Source organism: Pararge aegeria, chromosome 5, assembly GCF_905163445.1.
Source record: "Pararge aegeria chromosome 5, ilParAegt1.1, whole genome shotgun sequence".
Taxonomy (NCBI): Eukaryota; Metazoa; Arthropoda; class Insecta; order Lepidoptera; family Nymphalidae; genus Pararge; species Pararge aegeria.
The window spans coordinates 12,414,747-12,438,256 of record NC_053184.1 but is presented as its reverse complement, the minus strand read 5'-3'; the positions used below and the strand labels follow the sequence as shown (position 1 = coordinate 12,438,256).

General features: G+C 36.3%; 1 protein-coding gene across 4 annotated transcripts in view; it reads left to right on the top strand.

The window, feature by feature from the left end:
* Window positions 1-23,510, top strand: part of LOC120623630 — a 47,709-nt gene that overhangs the window by 6,120 nt on the left and 18,079 nt on the right. For all 4 annotated transcript variants that reach the window (XM_039889718.1, XM_039889719.1, XM_039889717.1 and 1 more), the window contains exons 2-5: window positions 8,495-8,733; window positions 21,319-21,427; window positions 21,948-21,972; window positions 22,046-22,201. In XM_039889718.1, coding sequence (XP_039745652.1) covers window positions 8,509-8,733; window positions 21,319-21,427; window positions 21,948-21,972; window positions 22,046-22,201 — 515 coding nt within the window. In that variant the 5' untranslated portion in view covers window positions 8,495-8,508. The remainder of the gene's footprint in view (window positions 1-8,494; window positions 8,734-21,318; window positions 21,428-21,947; window positions 21,973-22,045; window positions 22,202-23,510) is intronic.

Here is a 23,510-nt window from a genome sequence, read left to right as displayed (position 1 = left end):
CTTGCGGGGCGCAGTCTCAGAGGTCGTACGCGGTTAATTGGCGACGAGTTGCCGAGGCCGGTTTTTCCGCCGATTATTTTAAGGCATATCTGTCTAAACCAGCTTACCTTTGCTTTACCGTTGATGTTTTTGTGCGGCGCTTGCCTCGTCAATATAAATACCATAAAAATCCCTTCTAACATTATAAATGCAGAAGTGTGTTCGTTGGTTTGCATTTATTTTACGCAGCAGCGTTGTGACGGATTGAAGTTTTTTTATGCACTTACTTTATGGAATGAAGAACGATATTTGCACGTAATAAAGCGCAATCAACGATCTATAAACTCTTAAGATGAAAAATGTTAAGTATTAAAGAGTCTTCGAGTAATTCGCGGGATACTTTTGATCCCGTAAAACCCACTGATATTATAACGTTTTCATTTTTCCATAGCAACTGCATTTGTGATAAGGTAGGTAGGCATACTTACAGTAGACACAAGGAGTAGGTACCTCCAAGCGGTTCTCAGAAGCGGACGGAATAAGTATAATACTCACCTCACCTCTTTTTTATAGGAGTTAGGGAATTCGGGCATCGTTCGATTTTACCAATGGGTCCAGTCATTGTTAGATTTTGTGTTCTTCTAATAATTGGAGAGCGTTTATGCTCTCAAACCGTCTATGTCATAAGAAATCAGGGCTGGAACCTGCTTTTATTAAAAACTTACATTGTTAGGTACCCACCTAAAAGTACCCAAATACAGAAACTAATACAAATAAGCAATAGATCAAGGGGAATGTGTAACATAACACTGCGTCGCGTCGCAACGGCTTCGACGTTTTTACCGGAAATTACGAATCCTTTTAAAAACACTTCGCCCCGAAAATGCTTGTTACCTAGCAATATCGATCGTCCGATTCAGTTTTAATAGCGGTGTAGGTAACGGTCAAACTTTGTAAGTAAGTAGATTAGTTTTTTTTATTGCTTCCTAGTAATATTAATCATTATTTTATTGCTTGACCATAATCCATGTTATAACTGCGAAAGTGGGTTCATTTGTTTGCTTGTTATCTATACAATTATTCATCTTTTGTATCGATTTTGAAATAAAGCTTGTTTGACTGACATTTAAAACCTTTTTGTTCTAAAAAAGGAACCACCGGACCCGACCATTCCCAAGGGATATGAAAAAATAAACGTTGGTACCGGTGTACAAAACTTACTGGCTAAAAAAAACTTGTGTAGGTGAATTGTTGGTTTTTTCTTCAGCAGATAAAAGTGGACGTTAGTAAAACTAGTTCTTCTGCGAAACAGGTAAAGTTCACAATATAATAGTGAGCGATGGATATCATGGTATTTGGGTAAATACACCACTGCTATTCAGTTTGATCAATACTCGCTGCCACCAACAAACAAATTAAATTATATACCCAATTAAACAGTTATAAGGGTAACCAAGGTAGTATTTCCATACAAACGTTAAAGTAAATAAAATTACTAAATGTTAGGTCAATATGCATATACAACCTTCTTATCTATTTTTATATATTTTTAAGACATATGTATTTATAAACAAAAATAACCCTAAATAACTTACGTACCAAACTTACCTTACGTGTTTATTTAGTTTTATAAATAAAATATAAAACGTCTTAGAAACCACCACAGCGAGGCGTAGTGCCTAAGACGCTGACAGCATTGCCCCTTTGAATGGCCAAACTAATCCTTTAGCCCAGGTAGCTGCCAGCTCAAGTATCATTGCTAGACTTTTTGACAATATAACATTGATAACCCATTAATTAGTTTTGTCTGTAGCTATAGCCAAACATAGGTAGCAAATACTATATTTTTTATTCCAGGTGTAACTTTTACCAGCAGCTTTTCCGGAATAAATATTATCCTATGTTCATCTCCAGGATCACAATTCACATTCATCTACATGTGTGACAATTTCATAAAGATTACTCTTCATTGTTTGAAACAAACACACAAACAGACAAAGTTTCGCTTTTATAATCTATACTTATAATAAAACCGTAACTGGAGGATTTCTGTATATTTTAACAATTTGGACCGGCGGATGTTATCGACCTGAGTCCACAAAAAATTTTTTGGTGTAGTGGTAGCTGATATTCCGGGTCAACATATAGGATACTTTTTATTCCGATAAACAATAAGTTTCCTTCGGGAAATGGGATAAAAATATTTATCAATTTTACTTCATAGCTCCGTTAAATTTAAACCAATTTTAATAATTCTTATTTTATTTGAAAGTGTATATAGTATACACTTTGATGATTATGATGTTAGCATAAGATCTACTCTAGCTTCTCGATTGACTCATACGCGGACGAAGTCGCAAGGGTCCGCTAGTATTAGTATATGTTTATTGGAAGGTTAGTTTAGTATTTATGTATATACTTAGTGTGAATGTGAGTGTGTGAATTAATTTGATAAATCGACTTGTAATCTGAATCGCAACAGTAGACTAGTTTACAGTCCTATATCTCAAAGGATTATTTTGCAGCTAAATTCTTATTTTAGTAGTGAATAATAGAGGCCATTGCTCTTTCCTAGACTGGCGGCAAAAACGGGAAACAGTTGTTTGCGGGGGCGGGAGGGGGTTCATGGTTGAGCGGCCTCGCCACCTGCGCGCTCGCCGGAGACCCTCTGATTGCCATGGTATCGCACTGTCTAACTAACACGATAATCACCATAATACTCCATGCATAAACATTTTTTAATTCACATCTATCCATGTTCATGAACCTCAAATGTTACTTCGAACTTTTTCCTTATCTTCGATCTAAGATCCTTTCCGTGTGAGAAGTCCGAAATTAATTGTCCGGCTAAAACTTTCATACGGCCCTGAGAATGTTGGCAAGAAAGAAGAAAATAGTCTGCTCAATTTGAACGAAGGGTGTTGAGACGAGTGTTTGGTGCTGTTGAGAACAATGTTTTTTGGCGCATACGGTACAACCACAAACTTTAGGAACTTTCTAGAGAGCCGAATGTCATAAAAACCATTCAACTGTTTTTTTTTTGGGAATGCGATAGTCGGAACATGTGCAACGCATGGACGGTATGAGAGCCCCAAAGAGGTTAATGGAGGGCAAATTGGAGGGGTGAAGAGGCCGAGGATGACTGGTGAAGTGATAGAATAGAGAGGCATAGGATTTCATTGTTAGGAGTTGGAAGACAGCTATTCTAACCGTCTCCGATGGAGAAATTGCTTAACTGAGCCAAGGCCCACCTAGAGGCTGTAGAGCTTTGGTTATGATGCTAATGATCCTTAACTTCGGACTATGAATGCCTTACAGCTGGAAAACAAGTTTGTTCTCTCATAGTCATCATCTTGTTAACCAATGGGCGTCCACTGTACGTAAGTATTTTGTAGATTCAAAATACCACGTTTTGCCGGTTGCGTTCAGCAACTCTCTGCGACTCATTTTAGGTCGACTGTCATTTAGTCTGGGGCGATATCCCTATTCTAGAAACTAATTAAACTTTAATCGCTTCTCTTAGCTAAGTGCCCGGTCCATTGCCACAAAATTGCTCTCTCATAGGAGAGAAGAATTTAAGGCTACAGGTTTTCTTCCAATGTAGGTTAGGACCTACTGAACCATCGGTGCGCGAGTCCGATACGCACTCGGCTGGTTTTATTTAATTATGGCCAGACTCACATAATATGTATTAACATATTCTACCAGCCCACAGAGAAACATTTCACAAAATTATAAAATACTTTCTCTTTCGATATTTTAAAAATTAATGAGTAGTGAAGACTTTTCTGGGAACTGGCGTTACGTTCGTCCGCCAGGTGCTGTCCTGGCGATTTATTTTTTATTCAGAAGTTTTACTTTCTTTGTATCGTGTTTATTCACACGGTTGAGCTCGAGTAAATCACGTCGATTCATCGCAGCGAAAATGTCACTTGGTGAAAATTGCAAAACTTTTCATAATGACGTTTTTATGGCGTTTTCGAAGTTGAATGCAATCGACCTAGAAAGAAGCAAAATAGCGAACTCCATTTTCGCCTAACAAACGGTAACTAAGGCAATTCGTAAAATGTAGAATTTATGTTAACTAACAGCGTATTACCATAATAGTGAATGTTATTTTATAGTTGAGAAACAAAGTTTATAATAGGTAAAATATAGAATTTCTTTTTTTAACATTATAAACTGCTTGTGAGAAATGTTATTTGAATAAAGAAATAGGGTACCTATTGGTTAAGCTAAGTTATAATTAAGTCTAAATTATTAATTTAAAATTTTCATTGGCGTTCCTATTCTCCCATTTCCAACCCAAAAACAGCACTGAACGATTCTTCACGAAGATGCCGGCGCTCTAATATGCCTTAAAAAACACTAGAACACAGCGCTGTCATATAAATGAACAAAAGCCTACGATTAAGACGTTTGTGCACTTTTACACGCGTATTCAAACGTATACCGCAACGTTCCGTCCCGTGTCGTCTTTTGCCATGCGGTGTTGGCAGATCAGAATGCAGTAGCCACTACTCCTCTTCTTCCGAGAACGACTATAATATACTTTCTGCTACAACTACCATCTTTTGCGACCACCAACCAGCCTCCGCCCGGTATAATTTGGTGATTATTGTTGGCAGGGGCCTTTAGTCGAGCAGTGGACATTTACACTATTCAATGTATGCACAATTCGATTACCCGCAAGTTTAGTTCGGGAGCGCTTGCCGATTTCCGTGTAGAATGTTACGTAGATCAAATATTGTGTCAAGTGCAGAATTGTAGGTAGTCAATCTTAAAGCTTTCACTTTCACGATTTTGTCATTCACTTGAATAGATCAATCAACGTGCGCACGTGAACTTGCTTAATGATCTTTGATATCGATATCTGTAACGTTATTGATACGAGTAGGAACTACGGAGTGATTAGTCATGTGGAACTTTATTACTGTTTTGAACGAGAAGATCTTATCAATCTTATTTGTTTTAAATATCCACTGTTCTTAATATTACTAGTAGTAGTTCCTAGTAGAGGCATTAGTTTGTATAAAAGGGATGGGTGGATGTTTGTTATTATGAAAACTAGGCTAAATTTGCTATACTGTGCGAAAACCACGAGAATCTGTATGCTGTATTTCATAAGTTCTTCAAACTTTATGCTCCACACCAAACAGATCTTCGGCAATGTACAACAATTTTAATTTTTAACCAGAATCTCGGTAATGTACAACAAAAACCATATTTTAATTTTTAAATTTTTAACCAGAATTAATTTATGAACAAACAAAGAAACGTGAATGAACCCGAGGGCATCAGCTAATGCTTCATAAAGCAGTTCCTTTCATAACCATAACTGTTATAGGCCAAACGTTTATGTTATGTTTAAAGCCAAACCTACCTAGGTGATGATCAGCAGTCTTTGTTTAACTGGGTTTTAAAAGCAATAGACATGATTGTTTTAATGGAAACAGTTAAAGAGCTGGAGGAGTATGACATAGTTAAACTTTTGCCCGGAAAATGTAATTCTTGTTACATAAACATACCGTATTTTTTACAAATAACATAATTATTAAGTAAAATAAGTAATTTGAATAAGTAAGTTTTATTTTCATAACACTTAATTATGAACTAAAAATAATTGCTACTGAAAATATTGTAGTGGTCTTCATTAAAATCAGGATAGCTTACGTCAACATAATCGAGTTTGGATATTGATATATTGCGTATTAAATAAATAAAGGGTGGTAGAAAATTTACTTCTCAATAGCGTGAGAGTTAGTGAAAGGATTAGATTAAATATTAATTTAGAGCTGCAAGCACATATTTAGTTATTAAAAAACGTTATTTAAAAATTTTTAATACGTTAACGTCTCAAAAAATGTATATATAAATGTATGTAAAAACTTCATAGGAACTTTTGAAAAATGAAGTTTTGAGATTTATATTTACATATATAATATATAAAATGAGTCTTTTATTACGTTGCGAATAACGATAGAGCAATGTGTCAATGAATGTGACGAACATAAAGAAGCGAGTTATAGCCGGGAGGCTGTGGCCTGTGCAGTGCGCAGAGGCAGAGCGAGGTCATTGTACCGATCAGAGGAGCTGCCTGCTGCCCTCTTGCCTTCCCCGCTCACACCGCACCCCCGTACATGACCTGGGTATTACACTAGCAACAACAATTACTAAATTTGCATTCATCATTACATCGATTATAATCGATATCCTATCTATTGGGCAATGCAAATAATTAACCAATCAAAAGAACGCGTTGAAGTCTTTAATAGACGAATTATCTAACGTTTCTAAATATTGACCGATTTAATTAAATTATGCAATAACTATACACACGTTTGTACTTTGTTATACGTCATTATCATTTCTTCTTAAAAATTATAAGATTTTATGGTAGTGACCTACTTTTTAATTAAAAGGCAAGTATTAATTGCTTCGCATTTAGTTAAATATACTTTTCTACATAAATATGAATGAGAAAAAACTAGAACAATATTAAAAAATAAGTAGGTATACTCAGAAGTTAGTAGGTATTTGTTATTTTTAAGAGGCAAAGTTCACTTATAACAATACTTTTAAATAACTAGAGACTGTAAATGCAAATTCCGACTTATATTTCTGCCTATAATATGTTCAAGACAAATAGACTAAACACTTAAAATCGTGACCTCCGTGTTAATGCCATCTGTATAGAAAGGGCATGCCACGGCCTAGAAAATAAAGCATACAAAGGTTTGCACTTAAAATATATTTGTTAGGAAGCCAGTACAATGGGTGTTTTAAATCATCATTAAAAAGGCCTTTGCGCAAGGATGATTAGATAGATTCGTCTACAGAGATAAGTGAGATGAGTTTAAATGAAGATAACAACAAGAAGCGGATTTATGCAACCGTTTCAATCTTTTGAATTATATAATGTTAGTTTTTAATTATGTGGTTTTAGTGTCAACCTTTGTTCCAGATATTTCAATTACAGTTTCAATTTTTTCTTAGAGAGTAGGTAAGTTTACTGATATTTATATAGGTAAGTAAATTGAGCCACATACAATATTTTGAATTCATCACTACACACATCTATGCTAATATTATAGGGAGGAAAGATTTGTTTCTTTGTTTTAGTAAAGTCAACGCAACCATATAGGTAACTATCTCTAATAAATAAATATAAAACGTAGGTATTATATTTTCCAAAAACAAAAAAAAATAAAATAAAAAGGATTTTCAATCTTAATTTTTAGGCATAAAATATTAATCCATAAAAATGTTTTTTTGCTAATCAAGCTAATCATAAAAAGATAAACAATAAAATATTTGAAACATAATTAAGGTGATAATAAGTAGGTTCAGGAGGGGTTTACAACTATGAGCAAGGTAACCACGTGGCAAAAAGCGGTTAATGGGGAACAAATAAAAATATCATTGCCAAATACCTAAGATATGCACAATCAAGCCGTTAAAAGTTATTAGAGTGAATAAACTATTCGCGACAGGAAATGTTCTAACTGTTACAAACTACTATGGCTTTTTATAAGAGGTTAATTCCGGATAAAGGAACATAGCTACCTACTCGCCGATCTGGTGTTTTCAGTATTGTGTTACATCATATGAACATACTACAAATGCTTGTTTATGTTCCAGTATGTATTGATCCTATATGTATGAGTCCTATCAGCTGTAGCTATTTCAACGCATTGATTTTAAAAATTTCATTGTCAAACCACGATTACATCTACAAATATTATTTATTAGTAGGCCCACGTTACAGACTCTAAAAAAGAGTAAAGTCTGTTTGTTGTGACTGCACTGCCTGTTATTTGTTACGAATGCAGATTCTATTGAGAACATTTTATAACGCAGCTCGTCCGGGCAAGTTCTACCGCCATGCTGCCACCGAACAGCAGTGCTATGTTTTTGTCTGGAGGGCGTAGTTACCTGAGTAATTACAGGTTAAGGCTAGGCTTTATTCCTACGTTTCGGGTTGATGGAGACAGGGAGGAACTTTGTAGGATTTGTTTCTTGCATGTCCTGCGAGTTGTTCTGCTTTTTATAGGCAATTGTTTTCCACTTAACATCAATCAATCTGCTTGGGTCGTCAGTAATAACTATAAAAATAAAAACAATAACTTAAGTATCTAGATCTGGCTCACGAGGTTACAGCCACGTGGCACGTCCACTGAAACCATCGTCATTTCTGCGAATGCCAATCAGCCTCGTTCCCCATCAGAGATGCAGAAAGCGGTGTTGCTAGACTACTGGCCTAGGATAGTCCACTGGTTTCTTATATCTTGGTATCTTGCGCCGTCTTGTCTTCCTTACCGGGGTGTAGTCCTCCGCCCAGTATAAAATGTATATATGTAATGTATATTTAAGTTTATATAACTCTATGTATCTAAGTGAGTTCATTTATATTAGGTTCAGATCATTGTATATATTTATCTTGTACACGGTTGTGAGAGTTTCGTGTATAATAAACTAATAAATGGTCTCACTCAAAGGTCGATTGGATTTTCAGAGCAGCGGCCGGCAATGTACGCCATGTCGACGGCGTCTACAACGACGTCAGGTTCGCGTGCCGAGCTCACCGCGACCACAGCATCGGCAGAGCGACGCGTGCGCGTTGTCCGGCTCCTGCGCCCGCGCAAGGCTGCCCCGGCTTTCGGCTTTTCTTTGAGAGGCGGGAGGGAATATGCTACGGGCTTTTTCATTTCAAAAGTAGACCTGAATTCTGAGGCACATCTTCAGGGATTAAAGGTAAATTGCACTCATTTTATCTAAAAGAACTGCTTCGTACACGCATAAAAGCAATGCCTTCTGTCAAGTATTGTTAAATTTCGTATTGGTCTGTTTTTTTTTTTAATTTGTCGCAGTGGTAACCTTGGCGTAGTTGATTCCCGGCAGGAAATACTTGGGAGTTTATTATTTCCGAATTATCTCTGGTCTGGTCTGGTAGGAGGCTTCGGCCGTGGCTAGGAACCGACAAAGATGTGCCGCTAAGCGATTTAACGTTCTTGTAAATCGCTCGGGCCGGGTATAATATTGGAAATTCTTAACAGCAAAGTAAATAATTTCTCAGTACCTGAAGTTTTAGTTATACCACTCGTTTCGACTTTTATCGTTGAAATCCATCAACCCGCATTGAAGCAGCAAGGTGTGTGCTTTAAAACCCTCTCTCCTGTGAGATACGTGATCTGTGCTCAGCAATAGGGCTTTAATAAATAGGCAGAGTTTTAATGATGTCAACCAACTGGATTTGTCTGTACCTACTTTGAATCAATCAGCACTTTTCGGTATACATCTAAATAACAAATTACAGGCCTGCAATTTCTTCACAACGATAATAGAAATTGTTAGCAATAGTTTATATACGTAAATAAGGTGTTTCATATTAGATATATGCTGAGTGCGCATTTTTTTATTTATTAAAAGTAGATTGGGCGAGACATGACTTATGACTTTTTAACTGTAAAGTCCAAAAACTACACTAAATTTTTTAAATTATAAATTCAGAGACTTGTTTAAACAAGTTTCTGCTGTAAGAGCAATTATCTGTCTAGGAAAGGAAAAAGGAATTTAGAAAAACGACCTTAGAATTATTGCCTTGCGTCTGTGTACCGCAAGTACTCTTCAAAATTCGATATTTTAATTAACGGCCTTCCGGACTACTAAGTAAAATAAGGTTAATAATTATTTTGAAAGAAAAGAGCTTCAGCTATATAAATTACTTAATACTGTTTAAATTTGGAGCCCTTTTAAGATTTAAAATGATTGAAACGGCTGCTGCAGATAGACAGACGGATGGACAAACAAAGCCATTAAACTACAAGAACTGCTTTTCTGTCAACAGAACCCTAATAAAAAAGAACAGACAATTAAGGAAAATATTATTCGAAGAACGAGTTGACGTTCGCAATTTTTTGTTAAAGCATTTGATTGGTAGCACAAAATTAGTTATTTCAGTGGCAATGAATTACACGTTAAACAAAGTTGTGTAATAAAAATTGCCTAATCGACGCTTGGTGGCAATTTCATCACATTGTGTCCAATTTTTTACAATAAGTATGTTTTGCTTTGCTCATAAGCAATTGTGCATTATTTCATTGTTCAGCTATTGTGTATTTTTATTTTTTTCCTAATCAAAGTTTTCTATTACTTATCAAAGCTAACATCCCGTTGGCTAAGAAATACATAGAAAATTATCTTTTAATAAATTATATTCAAATTCATATTTTTTTATTTATGTAGCCCAGCACGGCTAGCATGGGCAGGAGACAATTATATTCCCGGGGAAAGGAAAATGTATCTTCTCCCACAGCTTTATCAACTCTCAGAGCACTGGCGCACAAGTGGAAAAAATATCCAAATAAAATATGTGTAATAATTAACGGGAGTAAACTTCTGCTATTTCTTGTTCCCGTGTTTTAGCATATGGACACGTTAATTATATCCCTTGTCAGGGGATATAATTTTTGTCTACTGCCTGTGCTAGCCCTGCAGGGGTCCCGACAAGGGCGGATCCAGCTTTGGCGCCAGGGGGGGGTCACATAGTCGTGGTCAAGTCGAGAACTTATAATTTAATTTTGATGACAATAGATAGAAGTAAAAAGTAGGTATTTTATTAATGTACCTAAGTACTGTACTTAAATTTTTTTATTCTTTATTGTACACTTACATAATGCCATCTTCTCTTGAAGACATCCAGAGAAGTATTATCACTCACGGAATGAGGCAGCCAATTTATATTCCATAACCGTGGTGAATGATTTGCCATAAAAGCTAGATGACGCAAAACTCAGCTAGAGTGAAGGGGTGGGTTAATAAGTGTAGTGTAGTGCATAAACTAAGAATTTATAACTTAGTATAAACGGTATACACTCGTAGCATAAAATATTAACAAAACAACAACATAATTTTAAAGTAGGTTTAGTATACACGTATAAGTTCAATTGCCAAACAAAAGGAAAAAAAATAATTCAGAGAACTAACAAAAATAACATTTAAGTTAAAACACACGCACTGGAATAATGGAAAAGTGACTACTTTCCATTTCTTGTAATTAGTGAATTTGCAGCAATAAGTTTTAAGACTTCTTATAAAGGTACACTTATAAACACATTAAAGGTAGAAAGAGATTTAAGTTTTTTAACTTAGAACTATGTTATGATATGTTGAAGTTTAGTCGTTCCGATTTCGATTGAGGTTGGTTAGGTCTAGTTAGACGTTACGTAGTCGAGATAATTCAAAATTTCGTTGCGTTCATTCCCAAACTTTGCCACCATACAAAGTTATTATATTATATGGAATTAATAAAGTATTGAAGGTTTGTAGTTACATAAAATCTGTATAGTGACGAAATATATAAATAAAATCATTATGTTCAATTAGAGGTCCACCTGAGTCCTGGAACCAGCTCAGGGGGGGGTCATGACCCCCATGACCCCCCCCCCCCCTGGATCCGCCGTTGGGTCCCGAACATTATTCAGCCAGCGGCTCATTTACAAGTTATGAAATTTGTCGCCTTAAAATATATAGATGTCGCAGCCGGAAATGAGTACGGACACTAAAATGAAACGCAAACGCGCCAACTAGCGGCTAGCACGCATCAACAGTTTTGGCGCGCTTCGACAGAGTCGTGACGGGGTCTACTAACTAGATTGGGATTATTAATTAGTTGGGACTCAAGGCAGAAAGACGTCGTCACGGAACTGTCCTACGTTTCTCTTAGTGGTTATTATTTTAAAAGTTTGCTATTACGATATTGGTTAAATTCAGTGTAAGAAGTTAAATTCAGTGTTCGAACAAAGCGAGTCAAATTTAAAGGTGTTCTTATTGCACGATACCTGAAAATTGCCCACACGATGTTGGACGGATCAAGTTAAAATCCGCCCGATCCTACATCAGAAGTGGTATCGCATCGTGCAAATGAGAATCACACCGAAAACAGTGAAACTCAATGGTAGCTCTGTAGTCTGCTATAAGTGCGGAACCCAGGGCCACATCGCCAGCCGCTGCACAGCCAGCGGACCCAGTGTCCGAACCCCGGTGGAGAAACGTGTTGACATTTGCGAGGTCAAGTCCACATCCGGAGTGCTAAATCACTTTGGTGAGTGTTTTAAATTTGACTTTGACTCAGGAGCTGAGTGCTCATTAGTGACAGACTGTTGGGTGTAAATTAAGAGGCAAACGAATTAATAATTTGATTTCATTAGTTGGTATTGGAAATGTAAAAATGTACACAGTACTTTGCAAATATTAAGTCAGGTAGAAATTAATAACTTCGCGACTGAAATTTTATGTCACGTCTTGCCAGATGCTAATTTACGTAGTTACATTATGATTGGCCGTGAAATTTTAAAAAATGGGTTTTGCGTTAGCGTGACTGCAACGAAACTTACTTTGGCGAGAGAAAAATGTAAACGCGTGTAACGCAACTGATGTTTGTGTGCCTTACAATAATTTTGACCGTTTTGACACTGATGTTTTAACCGACAGGCTAAGCAAGCTGGTGAATATTTTAGAACTATATTCCGAATATTTCATTAACGGTTTTCCAACTACCCGCGTGAATACTGGAGAGTTAGCGATTAGGCTGATAGACCCCAGTCGAACAGTACAGAGACGACCTTACAGGTTATCTCCGGATGAACGTCAAATTATGCGGGGTAAATGAATGATTGCAAGCCAAAATAATTCAGCCTAGTGATTCGCCTTTTGCTAGCCCTGCCCTTTTAGTGAAAAAGTCTGACGGGTCTGACCGGATGTGTATAGACTACAGGGAGTTGAAAATGAACACAGTACCAGATCGTTATCCACTCCCATTGATTTCGGATTAGATTTTAAGGCAACACGGTGCCAATTTCTTTACAAAACTAGATTGCGTAAGTCGTTTCCATTTAATTCCTGTTCAGGCTGAATCAATTGAACGCACCACCTTCATCACTCCTGACGGACAGTATGAGTTTGACAATGCCCTTTGGTCTCCGTAACGCAATCTCTGTTTTCCAGCGCGCAACCATTAATGCTCACGGTGACATCGCTAATCAATACGTGGTAGTATACGTCGATGATATTTTACTTGTATCAGACTCAATTTACCAAGGGATAGAGAGGCTGCATGTTGTGCTCGATAAGCTCTCAAAAGCTGGGTTCTCGCTGAACCTTAAAAAATGTTCTTTCCTCAAGACGCGAGTAGAATTCTTAGGGTATAAAGTGTAGAAGCAGGTGAGGTTAAGCCTAATAAGCGTAAAATAGAAGCTCTGTCGTCATTACCTTCGCCCCCAAACTATTACGCAGGTGAGACAATTTGTAGGTTTGGCTTCTTACTTTCGCCAGTTCGTGCCAAACTTTTCGCGCCTCTTGGGTCCGATCTATAAGCTCACTTCAGGTAAGTGTCTATTCGAATGGACGCTCAAATGCGAGGAAGTACGACAAAAGGTAATTGAAATATTGACTAATGAACCAGTGCTTATGATTTTTGACCCAAAGCACCCGACTGAACTTTATACGGACGCCAGTGCAGAAGGATACGGAGTAATATTATTTCAAATGGTAGCAGGCAAGCGTCGGCCAGTGGCTTATTTTAGCAAACTAATTACGCCAGCTGAGTCGAGATACCACTCATATGAATTAGAAGCGGTCGCTGTCGTCAATTCGGTAAGACATTTTAGGCAATACCTACAGGGTAGGAAGTTTACAGTTCTAACAGACTGTAACTCGCTAAAGTTATCACGCAATAAAATCGACTTGACGCCGCGAGTTCATTGGTGGTGGACCTATTTACAGTCGTTCGATTTTGACGTTAAATACAGAATCGGTAAGCAAATGGCGCATGCTGATTTCTTTTCACGGAACTTGCTACCATTAGCTCCTAGAAATTAAAAATTGACAAGGTGGAACAAAAGCGGGTGAATGTAGCTGATTTATCCAGTAATTGGATTCTCGCAGAGCAGCAGCGAGATGAGGAAATTTAAAAAATAATTTCCGATCTCTACCAAGTTCGAGAGCATGAGCCGGTATGTACGTAAGTTCGTGGATAACTGCGTGACCTGTAAAATAACTAAGCCTCATTCAGGTAAGGTACAGGCCGAACTTTACCCCATTCCTAAAATTGCTATCCCATGGCATACTGTGCATATTGATGCTACCGGTAAGCTGAGATTCGTGATGATCGACGCGTTTACCAAGTACGTATTACTCTTTCACACTAAAAATATAGACACCAGGAGCAGTGGAGGATAGTGTGGCATTATTCGGTGCTCCAGTACTCACGGACCAAGGTCGTTGTTTTGCCAGCAAAGAGTTCCGTGACTTTTGTGACAGTAAGAACATCCATCTTCATCTTATTGCTACGGGGTCATGTCGTGCAAATGGGCAAGTAGAGAGGATCATGAGTGTACTTATATCCATGTTAACAGTTGAATCTGACAAGGATAGGTCATGGCAAGATTCTTTAGGGGGCTTGCAGCTCGTTTAAACTGTACCGTCAAGCAGTGAGTCAAGAGTCAGCGTGAGTAGATTTTCAGTCGGTGAATTCGTTTTGATTGAAAATGAAGAACGCAATCAAACAAAACTAGATGCTAAATTTAGAGGTCTGTTTCAAATCTTAGAAGTCTTAGATGGAGACCGATATGTTCTGAAGTCATTGATTAATAAGCGTATTTACAAGTATGCGCATGATCGTATTAGGAAGATGCCTGAGGGCCAAGTTCCATTGAGATTGTAGATAAAGACGAGATAGATGATTATGAAGAATCTAGTTAATTAAATGCACAGGTTCGCGATTCGTTGGGTCAGAGACTGTACCAGAATGCTGTAGCCGTAGCCTAGTAGAAATCGGTGTCTGCTCTTTGAGTAGTCCGTGGGTAAGCGGTAGGCGGTAGTTCTGGGTAGTACAGTCGGATCTTGCCTTGTAGCAAAGATCATAGAGTCGAGGGTAGACTCTGGCTTCCCGTGGGGAAGGGCTTAGCAAATGTGGTTGCTAGAGCTAGGTTTGGACCGCGAATGTGTAACCTGGTGCTTGATCAAATTATTTTGATTGGTTTTAAGAGGATTTGTGCTCTTTTTGATTAACAATGCTCTATGGTACATGGACTCAGTAATCTTTGGAGTTTTTGTAATAATTTTGTCTAACTAGTGGGGAAAGAAACATTGTTAAGCTTTGGTTTACATTTGAGGGTTAGTTTAGAGGGTAAGCTGTAAAGGTTTTGTTTGGGATGATGGTTAAATTTGTCAACAAATTGTTGTTAGTAAAAATAAGCAAACTAAAGACCATAGTTTTATTTTCTGAAGCGAGGTTGTTAGAAATAGGATGAGCCGAACGATAACAGTGCTGGTGTGTTTTGTTATCACATTATATTTCAGATTTAACACACGAGGGCGTGTGTCATGCAGGATGGCAGTGTCGCACCCGGAAATGAGTACGGACACTAAAATGAAACGCAAACGCGCCAACTAGCGGCTAGCACGCATCAACAGTTTTGGCGCGCTTCGACAGAGTCGTGACGGGGTCTACTAACTAGATTGGGATTATTAATTAGTTGGGACTCAAGGCAGAAAGACGTCGTCACGGAACTGTCCTACGTTTCTCTTAGTGGTTATTATTTTAAAAGTTTGCTATTACGATATTGGTTAAATTCAGTGTAAGAAGTTAAATTCAGTGTTCGAACAAAGCGAGTCAAATTTAAAGGTGTTCTTATTGCACGATACCTGAAAATTGCCCACACGATGTTGGACGGATCAAGTTAAAATCCGCCCGATCCTACATAGATATAATAATGTTTATAATAGTCCCTTCAATGGGTAGTTGAAATAAAGACGAAATTGCGTTTCTATGAAAATACAAGAAACAACATTTAAAGCCCTTACTTCAAGTCTTTAAAATCAAATAATTTCTTCTTAAAATAAACTCTTAAACATCTTTTTTAAATGTCACTTATCACTGTAAAAAACATTAGTGACTTTCAGAAAAGGTTCGATATATGAACTCAAGAAAAGAGTTATTTACATAGATATTTGTTATTTAGGCAGATGGGCGCAAAAGATAAAAATACTAATAAAACCAATTTTAACAAAGAATTTAAAAATTTAATTAATGTCAATATGTACCTAATGACCGCATACGACATAATTTACCGCTTTCTGGAATGATGTTTACGGAATAAATGACTACAACCGTCTAACTTTTAAATATTTGTTTTCTCAATCACATTATCTCGTATCCCGTTTTCATTTCCGCCCTTTAATTATTATTACACTTATTACTTTGATAATCTACTACCTGTACAAGTGGTTCGTTTTGTTTGAACATTCAAACCTAATACTCAACACTCATTATAGCAGTATTAATTTAAGAATAACAATTATGTTTTATTAGGGAGTAAATATATGTCATGTAAACCTCTGGTAGCCGTACCGTCCATTCACAGTTATTTTACCTCTGACAATACTTACTAAAATATTTACTAAATTATCAAGTATTTCAATTTATTTTAAATCGTGCTGCAATCAATCAATTTAATTGGGATTAGTCCGTTCTATTAAATAACCATAAATAAGTAATAAATAAGGAAATTACGCCGAGCTTACCACCACAAACCACGAACCACAATGTAGTTTTTTTTAAGTTGTTTTCTTGCATGTGTTTTGTATACCTGCATGCGTTTGTAAAACCTATGTTTATGTATCTATTGTATAATAAACTCAAGGTTGGGTCGGGATCGGCTAAGGTCCATCTAGGATTTTCCAGTCCGTTGATATTATGATACTTTGGCCAACATTTGTCGTTCCATATTTTTTTCCTTTAAGTGTTCAAAACAATTTCCGCTACCCTAACCCCCTCGTGCAACAAAAAAAAAAACAAACTTATAAACACGGGTGTTCTAAAATTAAATATGATAATTTAACATCGCCTACTGAACTGTGATGTAAATTTTCCTATTGCGCAGTCTCCCACGAGCATGGTGTGTCCCATCATTTGGTATCCGCGTAACATGTGAAAACCTCTCACAATTAACTATGGTCTGCTCGTTGCCAGCTTAATAATTACTCGCGTCCGAGGTTGAATTGTCGCAAGAAGCATTCCATTATTCCGAGCATTCACGTAACAGACTTTGTTACTTTACAGCAGAGGATATAGTATCGTGCTTTCGTTTTTTTTCTTAAATTTATTCCAGATATATTTAAGTTTTATTTTTCTTTTTCTGACCTCAGTTTCTGTAAGTGCGAGATTCCTTAATTTTTCAAAGACGCTGGAAACCAAGTTGTTTATGCATAATTTTAGTAGGACCGTTGGGGTTTTTTTAACGGGTCATAAGATACACATTTCTTCCAGTTTCATCACATTCTTCTGTACCTATAAGCTCCTTTATTAGCTGCACCATACGAAATTATTAGAGTTGTGGCTACTTTACCCTAACGAACGGCAATTAGTATTTCATATGAGTAGGTAATAGGTTATACCACTCATTTAATATTAAGTTACCTACTCTAGATTTTTTCGCACAATTATGAACTTCCTTAATAAAGACGTAACTATATTTCACAAGTTATATCCGTTGTTTTTAAGCATCTCAATTAGCTGGTTTAAGACACTCGCATGGAAATACTGACGCGACTGTTTAATGAGTTCTTTGTATGATATTATGATACTAGAGTTATTTTATTCGATGTGTCACTTCCTGAACCCTGTTATAAACTTCCACTTATTAATAATTTGATATTTTCTATCCTATCGATCAATAATTAAACGTAGATTATTATCATTATATATTGATGTCTCGCAGCTGGGATACGAAACTCTTTCCTCAATGTGAATCTTATGCGGGTTTTTATATGTCACCATTTCGAAGATACCTACAGTGCTTTGGAACCCCCTTTTTAGCACATTTGAACTAAGACTCCACCTTAATCATCACATGCTACGTGCTCTCTGAGGCACGTTTCAACGTATGTTTTTGTTAGGTTGTTTTGTAGGTTGATTTGTGTTATTCAATTTATGTGAGTATTTGGATAACAAGAATGGCTGCGATATGATCCCAAAAATACTTATACCTACAAATAGGTAGTACGTCGTAATTGAGATGCATATTTGCACTAAAAGGAAATCCTACATAGTAATACAGACGTAGAGTCGACTTCAAGAAAGGTAATGGCAGGAATACGATTCTTACGCAGGAAGACAGCAATCACGGGATGGCTTATAATAATCCAGTTCCGTTGCGTGTGCTACTCGATTATCTCTTGTCAATCGGTGACTTTCTACTTCTGGCGTGCGTGAGCCTCTTCGAACGAATTCTTCTTGTGTAACGCTTGCTAAAATAGAAAAGCAATGATCGTTGCCCTACATCTGCTGATTTGTTATGCGTTATGTTAGTTTAAACTAACTATAATTAATACACAAATGTACGCTTTGGAATTTACTGTTTTAGATTATTTATATGGAAGGCGAAACTAAGTGACTTGATAATGAACAGAAAAATATTTGGACAAGGGAAATATTTTTTAAATGCTGTCAGGCGCAAGAGCTGTAAACTATAATCCCTATCCCTACTAATATTATAAATGTCAAATGTAAGTTTGTTTGTTACGCTTTCACGCAGAAACTACTTAATCGATCTTCATGAAACTTTGTACACATATTCTTGGAGGTGTTAGAAGTAATATAGGATACTTTTTATACCGACGTTAAGCTCGGTTCCTTTGGGAGAGTGGATGAAAGTGTTTGACGATCTTACACCATAACTAACCAAATTATAACCGATTTAAATAATTCTTTTTGTACTATAGAGGTTTTAATATCTGTTTAATTTGTCCAAACTTTGATCTGAATGTGGTTGGAGATAGTGGTCAGAACTCCACAGCGGACGGCAGCAAACCCCTCATTAAAGGCTACTTTAGTTTACTTTAGTTTTACTTTACTTTATTAGCGATACTGAATACTTTAAATTTTTTTAGAACTACAACTCAATTGAACGCCACATCAAAACAAAATCAAACGTAGACGAAGTCGCGGGCAACAGCTAGTTATTTATAAATTAAGTACCTTGCAGATTTTAGCCAATTTTGTTTTTTCGGTTTCACAAGTGATATATATTGAAGTGATCTATGACCAAGAAAGGTTTACCTACTTACTTGTACCTAAATACAAAACAATATGATATCGTGAGTGAAACTTTCCCAATATTGACTTTTCTTTCAGTATTCTCTACAACGCAAAAATATTGACTACGTACCTTACATAGTTATGAAATATGAATACATTTTTATCGCGTTATCGCGACATGAGGTATGACTCATGATATTATCGTTTAAGTAAATAAAAAAAATGCACTTCAACGAATGTGTACAGGTGTGCTATTGAAGCGAATTGAGAATAATGTAATCGGGTTTTTTCCTAGGTATAATATTTTAGGTAGCACAGTTTAAACACGTATTTTTAGTTTATATCTACTGTCATAGTAACTACTTGACTGAAATTCTTATTCATAATAGTATCTCTATAGGTATTGTTCGTACTACAGGAACGGCTCTAATGATTAGGATGAAAATGTTTACCTACTTTACTTAATATTTAGATAAGATCTGTTTAGAGAAGATCTACCTTGACTTGAATACCTTCTGAAGTTATATTGTTTTTTGTTTTGGACAAAGTTATCAAATAAATTAAGGCACATCAACGAGGCAGTCTTGGGTTCGATTCTCGGTTCGTCTAAAAATAGTCTGGTATATGTCTAATAAGAAACCAGTGCGAAAGTATCTCGAGAGCCAGCCTTGTTCTGACACACAAAAACTCACATTAATTATAAGTATGGATATTTTTCCTTCTCTTCTATCTAAATACCTGACCCAAATTGTGGGGCATATATGATGATTATGATACTTGTCCGGTGCACCCAACCCTTAAACTTATTTGAGCTATTAATAAAAAGTAATAAAGTTATTGCAATTATTACACAATTCACATAATCCACTTACCGAAAAGGCCGTGTATAAAAATATCGAAAATATCGTGGTAAAAGTGTGTAAGTACATTTTGAAAAGGGAAAGGATGGTTTAAAGGGTGTGTGTAAGGACGCCGCGGTGTCTGTGAGCGCCCAAAAACAGTGTCGGTAAAAGTCCGAAGGAAAGTTGCCCGATATGTAGGACACAAGCCACTGGCGTCTGTCCGGCTTCTTCGCAAAGAAAGTGGTGTTTTCGTCAGCGCGCGACGTGGCTGACACCAGCTTGTTTAGTTCATGACGTCATTCATTCACTTTACTATGACGTTGAATACGCAACATTCATTGTTGTGCTTTCTCTCATTCATAATTGTTACTGATGCGAAAAATTATATGAACGTTTATTAAGGTTCTAAAATCTTAACCTCATAATGGAAACCGAAACCTTTAACTTTATATGGTTGGATGTAAGTTTGCCCGTTCTTCTGTGCGTTCCAACTCTTTTTCCAAGAAACGGTTTGAAGGATGTAGTTAAACTTAATAAAGAATAATATTTTTAATAGTCTAAAAAATGCAATTTTCTAGTGAAAAGTTTTAATTCTCTATTTCAATTAATGACTGATAGTATTTAGTAGATTTGTAATTATAGGCATGTTTAATTTATATGAATGTAACAATGAATTGCTGTTGTGTCCTATGAATAAATATATAAATAAAAAATGAAGTTGCATGGCACTCTATGAAGTTTTCAAGGAGAATTTAGTTTACATTCATTTCAATTTTTATCTCTCCGATGGTATTCGTTAAATTTAGATACGAAATCGTGCTCTTAATTAAATTCGTATGCAATAGAAGAACAAGAACTAAGAAAATTCTTATTATTTCGGAGCTGAGTTCGGCTAAATAATTGAAGAAAACTTAAACTACAAATATTTTCAAACAGTTCTTTGCAGCGAAAATAACATATGTTATTCTTGACCAATTTTCTGACTGAATGGTTTCTCCTCTTTGCACAATTCAGTAAAAATTACATCAAACTAAAAATTTTAGAATAGAGAGATATATCGAATTAAAGATATATCGAATCCGGTCATGTCACGATCTTAAGTGTTTGCGGTCATACCACCATGTATATGTGTAATAACGCAGAAGAATTTAAAGCGCAGATGACTTGACGCGGTAGGTCGGGGTGAATTGTAATTTGCGTAGAACAGCAGAACGTTTTCATTAGAAACTTGTCATAAAATGTACTCTACGACAACGCAGTCGAAACCGCGAAATTACATAAAATATTTGAAATAATTTTATAACATCTAACGGTCTAGCGGATTCAACGGATGTGATTAGATAAATAAAGAGTGTGTGTATATTTTAATAAATATATGTGTTAATGGTTGTGTTGCAGGTGGGGGATCAAGTGGTGAGTGTGAACGGTTACCGGGTCGACGATGCCGTGCACGCGGAACTCGTCCATTACATCACCTCACAGTCTAGGCTCAAAATTAAAGTCAGACGTAAGTTATAGCTCATTTTTGACTACTTAAATGTTTTACGTAGTATTAGTTATACGTAGGCTGCCTGTTGTTTCGCCCGCGTGTATTATACTCGCGTAGATATACCTATTCTTACGTGAAGTGAAGTTAAATACAATTTTAATAAAAGTCTTAAGGTATTTAGTCTTAAGGTAGTTATTTATTTTTTTATATATTATTTTAAAATGATAATATTTCATTATATGTGTGTGTAAATCACAAAGGTTTCACATCAGGTTTGCACAAAAAGTCGGTCATATCGCTGAAGAACGATCTCTTCTAGATAATCTTTAGGTTAAGGAGATATTGAAAAATAGACAGAAATAGGTGTATAATATAAACATACATGCAAATAAGTAAATAAACTAAACCAATACATTATGATATTAATATTCTAATATATACAACATACATAATATTAATTTAAAGAAAGATCATTAGTTTAAAAAAAACTGATTGTATTATGTAGACGTTTTAATTTTTATTATCATTATTTTTTCAGATGTGGGGATGGTTCCAATAAAAGAGTAAGTAATTTTTTCTGTAAAATTATTTTATTAAAATCAAATAATTAAGCAATAACAAAGATTTCTTTCCCAGGAAAGAACACGAACCTCTGTCGTGGCAATTCGTTTCGGAACGGACATCGCTAGCTTCAGATGTGTCTTCGTCGCCGACGCTGTGTCACAACACAGAGCACCTTGCAGACTTGCGTTTGTCAATACTGGTCCCCCCACGGGCAAAGCTCGGTTGTGGGTAAGTCTTACCCTCTAAAAGGATCGTGGCTTCCTTGATGTAAACTCCATTTAAGGGTTATTAACGTTTATTTCTATTCTAACTGATGAGTAGCCAACCAATATTATTGTCAATAATCTGAATATGTCAATATTCCTTCCTGTGAGCGAGAATTAAAGCATTATTAAATAATAATATCAACGTTTTTATCGACAACAATATTGACTGTGTGTGGGGAGCCATTGAGAGAAATGCCATAGATATGTGATGTAGCTAAGCGTTGCGATAGAGCGAATGTAAGCAAAATGACGTGTCATTTTTCACCAAATTGAAAACAAAAAGTTCCCATCCTATTTAGTTCTAGGCGTTAACTGCAAGCTTACCTTATGCTAAGTGTTAAACCAGTCTTAAGATGATAGTGGGCTAGCGCGTAGGCATTTTGGAGTTAAATTAATAAATAATAAATGAATAAATATACTATGACAATACAAACATCGCCATCTGACCCCAAAGTAAGTGTAGTTTGTGTTATTGGTACTAAGATGACGGATGAATATTTTTATGAATAACGAGCGTACCCAGCCAGCTTCGCCGGGCTAGATTTTGCTTTATTTTGTTTAAACAATAAACTTACATCATTAAATTTTTAATTTAAGTCTCATAATATTTTAAATCATTTATTTCTCTCCGTATTCATTCTCTTCTATTCTCTTCTCGAGCGAGTGCTCAGTCGTCACCAAACTTTACAGGATTACTCGCCAGGTCAATCCGGAGATTCCCTGAAAGTTTCATTGAAATCGGTCTAGCCGTTTCGGGGCCTATACGGAACATACCCAAACAGTTTCTCTTTTATATATATATAGATATACACAAATATATAAACACCCAGACACTGAAAAATATTCATGTTCATCACACAAATATAATAGTCCAGTTGAGGGAATCGAACCCACGGCCTTGCACTCAGAAAGCAGGTCGCTGCCCACTGCGCCGTTCCATTAAGTTCATACCTCTTATCGTTCTACGTTGTCGTACCGGTACGTTAAATTGCTTGGCGGCAGGCCTTTGTCATAAACTTTGAAAAGAGAGAAAGAGGCCTTTGTTATTAAGAAAGAAGTTTAACACTCAAGTTTCGCAAAGCCTCTGCTTATTGGCATGTTCTACATAAGCAGGATCCAGATCATATCTTCAGAGGCATCCAGTTTGCACCCCATTTTATAAAACCCTTTGTAGATAATGCCGGACCCTGTTAAGAGTTAGAAGTAAGCCTTTTACTGCAATCTAATCTATTGGTAAATGATGTAGCAGGCTAACGTGTTAGGGAGTAACC